The sequence below is a fragment of the Betta splendens genome, chromosome 8 (assembly GCF_900634795.4).
Source record: "Betta splendens chromosome 8, fBetSpl5.4, whole genome shotgun sequence".
Taxonomy (NCBI): domain Eukaryota; kingdom Metazoa; phylum Chordata; class Actinopteri; order Anabantiformes; family Osphronemidae; genus Betta; species Betta splendens.
In genome coordinates, this window is record NC_040888.2 from 11,061,065 (window position 1) to 11,071,920 (window position 10,856).

At 49.5% G+C, this 10,856-nt stretch overlaps 1 protein-coding gene and 1 long non-coding RNA gene across 5 annotated transcripts; one reads left to right on the plus strand and one right to left on the minus strand.

Moving 5' to 3' along the window:
* Positions 1-44: 44 nt before the first annotated feature.
* LOC114859880 (RUN domain-containing protein 3A) lies at positions 45-10,731 on the minus strand. 3 transcript variants are annotated; one of them, XM_029157932.3, is made up of 11 exons: positions 10,474-10,731; positions 3,141-3,268; positions 2,830-2,963; positions 2,657-2,742; positions 2,475-2,564; positions 2,069-2,149; positions 1,819-1,984; positions 1,582-1,739; positions 1,378-1,491; positions 1,158-1,264; positions 45-889 (listed from the first exon to the last, which is right to left on the minus strand). In XM_029157932.3, exons 1-11 carry the CDS (start codon positions 10,578-10,580, stop codon positions 747-749), a joined length of 1,314 nt encoding a protein of 437 aa, XP_029013765.1. In that variant the 5' UTR covers positions 10,581-10,731; the 3' UTR covers positions 45-746. The 3 variants fall into 3 exon arrangements, with proteins under 3 accessions (XP_029013765.1, XP_029013766.1, XP_040927865.1); XM_029157933.3 differs by having other exon boundaries at positions 3,153-3,268; positions 10,474-10,730; XM_041071931.2 differs by having other exon boundaries at positions 1,162-1,264; positions 10,474-10,649.
* Positions 4,076-8,927, plus strand: LOC114859883 (uncharacterized). 2 transcript variants are annotated; one of them, XR_003786564.3, is made up of 2 exons: positions 4,076-4,496; positions 6,824-8,927. It is a non-coding gene; the product is annotated as an uncharacterized LOC114859883 (long non-coding RNA). The 2 variants fall into 2 exon arrangements; XR_003786565.3 differs by lacking the exon at positions 4,076-4,496 and adding an exon at positions 5,916-6,108.
* Positions 10,732-10,856: the final 125 nt, after the last annotated feature.

The following is a 10,856-nucleotide window of genomic DNA, read 5'->3' on the forward strand; positions in this document are numbered from 1 at the left end:
ATGTGTCCAAAAAGGCTTTAAAAACTATTCGACAAGAGCAAATATTAATGGAAAAGGCAGTTTATTGCAACACAAAACAAACATATTAACTCAATATATCACATATATGTAAAAAGAAACAAGATAAACAGATGCAGGATCTAAAGATTTGGTAGAATCCATAAATGTAACCATACTGTAACAGTTTGTATGTTTGATTATTCAAGCAAGAATGATTTGCACCTTCGTGGGTGGCAGACTATTCAGTTACACTCATAACACGATTCCCAGTGCACCAGACGTAAAAGCAATCGTTCACGCTACACACTTAATCTCTATCTCCCAAAAATGATCACTGCGTGTTTCATTGCGTGTGGCTGAGTCCAAAAAGCTGCACGTGCTGTTTTGGTTACACCCGAACTTGAAAAGTGCACGAATATGCACAACCGGGGCGATATGTGGTGACGTGAATGCTCTTAAACGGGCCCAGGTGTTTGCAGAGGCTTTGCGTGATACTGGATGAACGGAGTCACTGTACTGAAAGAAAGGAAAAATGAAAGAAGCTAAAGAGACGCGTCCTTTCGACCTAAAGACAACCTTACTCTCGTGTATAAAACCCACATGACTTTCCTGCAGTAATCTCATGGAGCTGGGTGGATGTGGGAGCGGAGTTCGGACGGGGTGCTCATGGTCAGCGCAGCATCACCAGGCAGACAGGCTGGGCGGGTGGGGGGAGGGAGGGAGGGAGGGCGGTGGGTCTCCAGCTCCTAGCTGGGGGAGAGCACAGGGCTGGCTTCGGTGCTGATGTTGACCAGGCACTCGTTGGATTTGAGGCTGGCCAAGGACTTGGAGCTGGGCAGCGAAGCCAGAGAGCCGCACAGACCCAGCATGGAGGGGGTGTTGTCCTTTCCTGCAGGGACAAAACAGAGCGGACCCCACTGAACGTCACCCTGTGGCCGCATACACAGCCCACCAGCCCACGCCGAGGCATCAAGTCTGCCTTTGTATACCGATGCATGAACATGTGCATGGGTGGCTGCCACTAGAGGCATGAGTACAAACACACAGTCTTCCTACTCAGGCAGAAATGTTAATGGATTTAAGCAGACAGAGCAGAAGCTAATATGTTACTTGTTACTGGGAGTGGCACATAAAGTGACTATAAGTGGTGGTTTTACCTGCTGAGGTCCAGGCGGCGTCTCCGTTCTGCCGCCCGTCCGTCTTCTGGGAGTCAGAGTTCAGACTGACATCGGCCGAAAGCTGATCCAAGCTGTGGAAACTCCTCCTGTACCAAAACGTCGGGGCACAAATCATTTTCTGTCACGCGTGCCGTCAAACTACTCTTTGATCCTTCAGAGTGAAGCAAACACAATATAATAGAAGCGTGTAACAAGGTACCGGCGGAAGATCTTGACATCGCCTTGGTTGTTGGTGATGGTGGACCACTGGTTGACCAGGGGGATGGAGAGGTCTTTGGCCAGATGGGAGGAATCACAAGGCATGAGGGCTGAGCTGGATGAAGGAACATCGAATTTATGCACCTGAACATCAGCAGACGATTCTAACAGATCACAACGAGTCTCCGACGGAGCTGGAACTCACAGCTGCGCCTGCAGCTCGAGCACAATGGCCTCCAGCTCCTTCTTCTCCTGCTGGCTCTGCACCGTCAGCTCCTCCACCTTCGCTCTCAGACACTTGTTCTCCGTCTCCACGTTCTTCAGCTGGGACTCCCGCAGGCGCACCAGCTCCTCCAAGTAGCCCTGCACACGAGACGCGGTCAGAGGGCGTCCCTGCAGCCGGGAGGGAGCGACCCGGCGGCGGTGCTGGGCTTCCGTTTACCTTCTGGGCGTAGACGATCTTGAAGCGCTGCTCCATCTTGCGGCACTTGTTGCTCCAGCTCTCCTCGTCGGTCACCAGCGGGACGTAGGGGTGCTCCGGGACGCTCTCCTCGCTGTTGCTGCTGTCCACGCTGCGCCCGTCGTCCTCATCGCTCAGGTAGTCGTAGCTGCGCGCGGCGCGAGAGAGAGAGCGTGCGTCAGGCGGCGAAAACGTACGTGGCGCCGACGAAGGGCGCCCGGGTCCGACTCACCTCTGGGTGAATTTCAGGTAGGGCGTGTAGTCGATCACAGCGGGCGACTTTCCATCCAGAGTCTCCCCCTTCAAGCAGAAACTGCACAGACGACGATGCAAGACAGAGCAGATCAGTTTACCTGCTAATTCAGGCGGAAAACGATGCGTGTTCAACATGCAGTGTTTGGAGTTTTATCGTATACTGTACTGAGGTATCAACGGATTGAAGGCAAATCCATGTATTATTAAAGTGTATGCACAGATGAAACCCCTACACATCTGGCCATAATGCGTTCTAATCTATTGATTATTTATCCCATTCTATAGAATATTGGCAGGTGAAGTCTGCAAACAGACCTCGATACTGTTTTAGGTGATTCAAGGCAGTGACCTGGAATGTCCTTCATGTCTGCACATAAGTTCACCTGAAATCAATGGCACTCAGTCCGATGAGCATGCCAGTCAGCACTGTAGCCTCCTCTCTGAGCATAATGGCCCCGTCATCATAGAACCTCCTGTTAAGTAAAGAGGAGACTAGTGTTCATTCTCCTGATGCTTTGAAAAGCTGGAGGTTTTCACCAGCCAGTGTCTAGATTCGTAATCTGACCTGGTTGTTCTCGTGTCCCTCAGAGCAGTGGACACGTATTCAGACAGGCGTTTCTCCATCAGCGCCACTCGAATCCACGCGCGCCCCTGCAGACGAAGCCAGAGGAGGGTAAAACACGTGCTATAACACACACACACACACACACGCACACACACACACACACACACACTCGCCTTGGCCCGTGACGTGCTGATGTTCTCTATGTTCTCGATGCTGGCGATGCAGTTGTTGGGCACCTTGCTGCACGCCAGCCGAACGTACTCCCAGAAGCTGCGCTGGCCGTCGGAGCTGAACCAGCTTCCAGAACCTGCTCCCACATTTAAACACAGCCATCAGTCACTTCTTGTTTGACAGCGACCGACCTCATTCAGACTACAGCTCACTCCAGAATGAGCTTTGCTTTAGTGAAGTCCAGCATAAAGCTCCTACTGTAGGAAATGAACATATAAACCACGGGAGCCACTTCCTCTGTGCTTCGTGTTACCTGCAGTGTTACCTTTGAAGCGGTGGCTGAGGATGTGCTCTAAAATGGCAGCGAAGTTGAGGAACTCCTCGGACGAGTCATCTATGGGCTCCGCCGTGTACTTTTCTAGGAGCGTCTTTACGGAGAACCTGGGGGAGGAGCGCACAGAGAAAGGGCAATGCTATTAAAGACAGGCCCTCCCTGCGTGCGGTGGATGCGAACGCTCAGCCGGTCGAGCGCCACGCGAGCTGATGACATGTGGCCGTGCACTGCAACAGAACAGACAAACGTACTACTGTATTTGAAGCCTGCCTCAACAGCGGGGAGGAGGGTTTCTGCTTGTTTTGGGAACCGTGCCATCCCATCACACTGAGGTCACCCCGATTGTCTTGTGTACTGCACAATGTACCCCTTTTAGCGCTTTGGCAGTGTTATCATGACAACAATACAATTAATCCCCTGTCCCTCCAGCCTTTGTGCACAACGTGCTTCCAGGTCCGTTAGGGTCGTGTCTCTCTGAAGGACCGTCCGTATCAAAAGGGTGATCAAACAATTCCCTCCCCCTCATCTGTACCAGTGGTCTCCTCTATTTAGGGCAGCTGCTGCAGAAGCCTGAGCCCGGCTTCTGACCCCCGCGCGCTCGCCCCGCTGCCGCAGCCGTGCGGCTCAAATGTTAGGAGCTGGCATTGAGCCTCTGCTTCGATGGGCAACACCAGCATCACCGAGGGCAAGACTGCCCTGGCTGTAGGGAGCACCTCCATAGCCAGGGGAAAGACCACAGTGTCCATGGGCAACTCCTCCATCTTCAGGGGAGTGACCACCACCTCCATGGGAGACTCCACCATCCAGAGGCAAAAGACGACCGTGGCGCTGGGACGGGCCAGCTTTAGCCGGGGAACCACCACCACGTCCTTCCGCAAAGCCTTGACGTCCAAGCGCAGGAACACCTAAATGGAAAGGACGCCCGACGCCAGGGCTAAGACCCCCAGAGCAGACAAGCAGCCCAACAGAGACTCTAACAATGAGTGGAAAACCACTTTCTCATCCAGCAAGACGTCCTTCACCAGAGGCAGGGTTTCGATCCTGAGGACTAAGTACGCCGTCACCTGGGGCAAATACGCAGTGTCCTGGAGCAGAACCACCGTAAAGCTGGGCAGCTTCAGCGTAGCGGCGGGCACCACCTCCGTCTCCCGTGGGGATATAACCACCTCCCTCACGACTCTGACCTTCGCTCATGGGACCAAGTCTGTGTCTGTGGTCAAAACCACCCTCATCAGGGGCACAGAAACGCACAGCAACATCTACTGGAACTTTCACACATGAATCGTGCACACACTCAGAAACCCCAGGATGTGTCTGTGTGCTCAGTTTTAGCAGGTCAGTGGTGCTACTAGTAAATAAAGAGCTGCTGCTTGTGATCCATGTCCGGAGTTAGAAATCAGTTCCTACCCTGTTGTTTGTGTGTAACCTCTCTGCGCAAAGTACGAGAGCGGATGCCTTTTACAGAGAGTGCGAAAGCAACCGCACGCCTATCAGACTCTGTGGGCGCGAGTGGGCCGTTCCAGAGCCACACTGGCCACGTCGCGCAGCCGCGATCGCGGTGAGATGGTGGTTTGCGACGTGTCGAGGAGGCGAGCGCGAAGCAGCCGCGCGTGTGTGATGTATGTGCGAACAAAGGCGTGTGCTTCTCGTCGTCCTCATCTGCAAAGTGTATCTGGCACAGAAGTACATGTATGGATGCTGATGAGATCGGACTGATGTTCTGACCCCTGTCTGAGTTTTTATAACAATGCTCCCACATCCCATCAAACCCACTTTGGACCTGGTGAACTGTAAAGGCTGACGATGTAACTGTGCTTATAAACGTAACATGTCTAAACACTGTTTGGTTTGGTTGACTTGTACAGTAGAGATCAGGCTTTTAAAAAAGGTAGAAATATAAGATGGATGAGAAACTGCAGCTGAAGGGGCCATGTTTTAAACGGTGGGACCACGCATACACAGGAGAAGCACTATCAAATCCTCAGAGAACACATTCATGCGTTGCCCGGTCCAATCTGGTGCTTTGGGACTCACCACACATATGTTATACACAGTGGTGCACAGAGGGAATGTCTTACAATCAGAGGCTATATGGAACAATGGCTCAGAAGAAAGTGATGTCACCACAGATTGTCCCCTTTGTAACAATGTGTCCTTCAACCGTCTGGTGTCGTCGTGGCGATGGGACAATCGCTCCACTGTCCCAATCCCCCAACACAGGCTGTGTCCACCTACGGCTGCCTCTGTCCATTCACGCGGACACATGGGTGGTATGTGGCCTTCCAGAGCCCACGTCGCCCGGCTCAACGAGGGCATTATGTGACACGGGGGTCGCGCTCTCCACGCGCAGCATTCTGGTCTCTTCTGGACCGGAGCTGATGCTACCATTGCCCCCAAGGGCTCGCGGAGCAGGGTGCGCTGCATGAGTGTGCGATGCGTCGCGTGGAGTGAGCCCCGAACGCCGCCGTCGAACCTGGGTCTGGACGACAACCTCCTCCCCGATGGGCAACACCAGCTTCACCGAGGGGAAGACGGCCTTAACCCTGGGCAACACCAAGATCAAGAGGGGGAAGACCAAGCTGGCCATGGGGAGCTCCTCCATCACCAGGGGCAGGAGCACGACCTCCCTGGGCTCCTCCACCATCACCAGCGGGAAGACCAAGATCGCCCTCGGCAGCGCCTCCTTCAGCAGAGGCACCACCACCACCTCCTTTCGAAAGGCCATCTTCCCCAAACGCAAGAACAAGACGCTCTAGGTGAGGGGGGTCCGTGCGGCAGCGTGGGACGACCGGCACCAGATGTCACAGAGCAACAGCCCCATCACAGAGGACGCACGGACGCCGCCGCACCGTCCGCTCAGAGTCTAGGCCCACCCGCGAAAACTGGATTCAATTTACCTGAGAGGCTTTGACTTGTTTTGGGTCACGCCGGAGTAACACGGAAACAGGTCAGTGGTGACTGGACTCCTTCACATGAGCTTTGAAGTAGGTCAGTCGGGTTCAAGGTACAATAGAGCTCCAGGGTGTGAGGTGGAGTTCTGTGTGCTCCACTCTCGTGACTCCAAACTCAAATACTCAAGTTCAGAGTCTTTTTCATTCAGTTTTGTTAAAAATGAAAATATACTATTTTATTCTCTAAACGAGTTACGATGCAGTGCAGGTTGGAATTGGTCAGAAAGCAAGCAATTAGTCATTATGAGGTTCCCACGGGGTCCAGTATAGGAGACGACAACCTATGGCCCTGACCTGCAGCAGATGACTGTAAACTGGCATCCTCTGATCTGAAGAGGAATCACTGGTTTGGCTCAAGTGCAAATGGTTGGAGTGGAGCAGCAACGTGCTCTTGGTACGATTTGACACTGAAAAACAACTGCAGGGTGTTGGGACAAGCCTCTTTTGTGCCCCCTCTCACTTGGCCTGGCTCGGCCCCAAGCCGGCTCTCTGCCTTTCAAATGCCCTGTTGTTCCCCCTCCTCGCTCCTCTACTGTACGTCCATGCGAGTGGAGTCCCAGCGTGAGCAGACCTGCGTCCGTCAGCAGCAACACCTCGCTAGTTCTCATACTGTAGCGCTCAGCTTTTATTCCACTCCCTCAGAAACATATCCCTGACTCCTCTCTCTCTCTTTCTCTCTCTCTCTCTCTTCTTATTTCTGTCTCTCTGTAGTCTTGGCATAACCAGCAGGATCAGATGACACAGGCGGACTCCTCACTGGGCGCAGCGTTGTGTAACACCAGCCAGAGTCGTGTTTGTCATCCTGAAACGTCGGGGGGGAGACGCTCTGCCTTGCGCCGCATCGGCACAAACAGCCCAAAGAACCAAAGTCCCGTGCTCTGATGCGCAGACTCGTAATCGGGCCCCAAAAGACGCAAACGCGTAGCCACAGCAGGGCGTGTCTCCACCCCCTCGTGAATAAGAGTACAGGCAAAGTGTGTCATGGTAAGAGGAGGTGCAGAGGGGCCGAGGGTGCAGGACGGACAGCGAGGGTGTTGGGCTGAGAAGCACCGGGAAGTAAATTAGACGTTTGAACCTGACGGGGGGGAGGGAGGGAGGACGATGGCGAGAGATCGAGCCGCTCTGCTGGTGACACGGGCAAAAACGTCAGACTTCCCCTGGAAGTTCACGCCTCTGAAACAGAGGAAAATCCAATGGAAGCTCCGTAAAATTAAACTAGAAATCGATGCTATTCCCAGCGTGGGATGAAAGGCTGTCGGCACCGTCTGCTTATTGAACCGGTAAAAGGTGGAAAGTGCTGTTTATCTCCTCCTGAGCCACGCCCCGAAGAGCTCAGACCTCAGCCTCACCATCACTCTGTTCCGTTCGTCTCACTCATCCTGTCTATGTTTTCTCAGGTTCACCGCAGCGTCGCGTCTCTGCAGTCTCGGACCTCGGCACCGCAGCTTTTAGCCAAACGATACCGGTGTCTGGTCCAGTGAACAAAGCTCGAGTTGCAGAATATTTCCCACTGACTGCAGGGAGGCTCAACCCCCTGCCGTGTTGAGACAAAACTTGTTGCTAGTGGCAACAGCAGACATGATCCACGCAATGCTGCCACCGTGGACGTGAAACACCGTCAGGTTTTCATTCACACTAAACATCTCGGGCTACGATGCAGCCAGGTGGAAAACACTGCCTGTTACCTCGAGTCCTGAGACCGACACAGGCTTTGGGCTGTGAAACCATTTGAATAAATTAAAAAATTACAATGCTAGAAATTATAAGAATATATTATTTCTCAGATGTTTTTCTGAAATGCAATGTTTTCACCTGACATGACTTTTTTTTCTTCCTAAATTTAAGTCCTGGATTCGGTTTTGCTTTTGGTGTAATGTCATAGTTCCACTATTTCCGCAGGTTTTTCTTTTTTGTACTCAAACTGGTGCTGTACATGTTTTAATTAAAGGAGGTTTTCTCTGTTAAGTGCGAGGCTGTAAACAAGACACTGAACTACTGAGAAGATTAAAAAGTCTCTGTGCCTGGTACCAGTGACCCACCATATGCCAGACCACCAAGAGTGTGATGTCAGACTGAGAAACATTACACAAGATTCTGAAAACCCACCAAATGACGTCCTCTGTGTCAAACCCATCAGATGTTGTTAATGTGTGTGTGCTGACTGTCTGGTAAACCTGTATATGAGATATTAGGGCGGAGAAGGCTCGGCCTTGATGTACTAATCGAGCACTCACGTCAGCTTCGCTACTGCAGCCAGGCAGCGGTTCAGACTGTGTCTCCGTCAGAGCCCGGATCCAGTGTCCTGCATCAACAGGAAGCCCAGCCTGCTTTAATGCCCAGCCAGGGGGCTCTGCTGATTCACAACCTGCCTCCAGTCAAAGACTACGACTAGTTGAATCAGCTTTGGCCAGAATGACATCAAAAGTGCAACGCCAAAAGGTCAGAAACATCGCGAAGGAGGAGATGCTGATCTGACAGATGCTCATAATCAATGTCATGTTAATTACAAAACAGAGAGAAGCAGTGTAGTGAGCGTTACTGACGGAAAGCTGTTTATTTCAGTCCTGTCCTGTGTTTGTCATTAAAATTCTTACATAATTAAATCGGCTTTAGCACAGTTGGTCCAAACAGCAACAACTGTGTTTTATGCCCTTCTTAATCTTCCTGTGTTGTAAGTTGTAAGTCCACTGTGAGAACGTTCCTTTTATTTCAGGCATGATTTGTGTGATATTATGTGTTTGGCTTTGTGTGTATCACTAAACAAAGACAGGACCTTGAACAGGAAGGTACTGGAATAAAATATGAGTTTGTGTCAGTTTTAGAGTGTGAACATTTCCATATAAATTCTTTCCAGACGGCTGATTCTGTTCCTATATCAGCTCAAAATTAATATGAACAAGGTCAGAGTCAAAGACTGAATCTCAACAGGATAAGAGAGAGAAATTAAAACTGAAATGTGGACGCATGTTATCACTTCTGCAGGGTGTCTGCATAGTTATAATAAAAATATGTTACAGTAAGATAATAAACAGCCTTTAGAATCAGTATGTCCACAATTTTGATGAATAAAAAACATATTTAAAAGTAAAGATTCAAATTCTATGTGCGTATTTGCTACTTTGTAAATTATTCTCTGGTAGTAGAGTTAATTATGTCTATGTCTATGATAGGAATGTAAAAATAATGTGTGAATATCCGGTCTTTAGAACCTCAGAGGCAGATAATACAGTATTACAGTTATTAATATTATAATATAAATAAATTAACAGTAATCTCACTTTAAAAAAAAAAAAAAACTAAAATGGATTCTGATTTTATATAAATAACAAACATTTGATGATTTGGCTTCAAGGTTTTTACAATCATTCTACCCATGAGAAAGGTTCAAAATATATTAGATTATTAATTCTAATTCTAATTTATTCTATAATTATTAGAATACAGGTTTATTTGATTATTTTATCTACATGAATTCTGATTTGATTTTTTTGTGGCTAATCTTCTGATAATCCGACATCTCATTCTATGAACCAATCGTGTCCAGGGTTAAACCTGACCTGAAGCGTCTTCCACTTCAAGAGGATGCACGTGATAATGTCAACATGACATGTTGCTGTAAATGCTGCCTCGTTGCTTAGATCTGAAAAATCTATTTCGCACTAAAAACCCATGAGGTGAGCTAATGGTGCTCTCAGCTCGCTGACAGATGATCAACTCTGCCGTGCACGGTTGCAGTTTGCAGGTCCGAGCCCTCAGAGCACTTCACAGGACAGTGATATTTATGGGGGCCACAAAAAGAATGATATCACGGCCCATCTCTCAGTGCACCGTGCAGAGTGAGCGCTCCGCCTGGCTATGATGGAGGAGGAGACCTGCCGCTGCCTGTCCTGTTTCCTCTGCAGCCAGAGTCATTGTCATTCTTTGAAGCTGCGTTTACAGACTGACATCAAGCAGGTGTCTCACCAACACAAATCCTACACTTAAGAGAAAACCTTGAATAAAGTTATATATATATATATATATATATATATATATATATATATATATATATATATATATATATATATATATATATATATATATATATATATATATATATATATATATATATAAATGACTTATACAATGTTAGATTATTTTTCCGTTTGCATAAGAGCGGTATGTGAAGGTGAACACGCACCTGTCCTCACCTACCCAGCCTTTCTGGACATAATCCCGTATCTGACGTTACATTAGTATTTTCTATTTCGCATTAATCAAAACCGTAATGAGTGTCGTAAAAATCTTCCACCGTGGGCGTATTCTTAAACTGGTGAACTGAAGAGAAGGGTAAATAGAGCATGTCGTGAGGAAGTCTATACCTGCAAACCATGATGAGGTTTTTCCGCTCCACGCCGACGCTCCTCGAAGACGCCTTTTTCGATGTCAAACCCATAGCCATTGCTGTCTGAATGCAGCCCGACTCCATCCAGCGGCGGCCCCGGGGCCTCTTCGGGATCCGTGCCCAGGCCAGGACCCCTCCCTCCAAGGGCCCTGTGTCCTACAAACACCCGCTGTCCTTTGCAGGAGCCAAGGGATGATGCTGGATGAGGAGGACAGGACAGGAATGCTCAGCGTCAAGTTTGACATGATTAGCTTCCGGCTGAGATTTTCACAATAAAATCCCCTTGTCTTAACCCCCGCGTTGCTTGTCAAATATTTATGCTTTTATTAATCATCTTAAATCTTTATTTCCGGGGTTTCA

Excerpts from the sequence above, each read along its gene's own strand:
- LOC114859880 (XM_041071931.2), bottom strand. The coding sequence starts at position 10,580 with ATGGAGTCGGGCTGCATTCAGACAGCAATGGCTATGGGTTTGACATCG. Across the intron at positions 3,269-10,473 it reads AACCTCATCATGGTTTGCAG|GTTCTCCGTAAAGACGCTCC; the intron begins GTATAGACTTCC and ends CTCCTCCCCCAG. Across the intron at positions 2,964-3,140 it reads CTTCAAAGGTAACACTGCAG|GTTCTGGAAGCTGGTTCAGC; the intron begins GTAACACGAAGC and ends ATGTGGGAGCAG.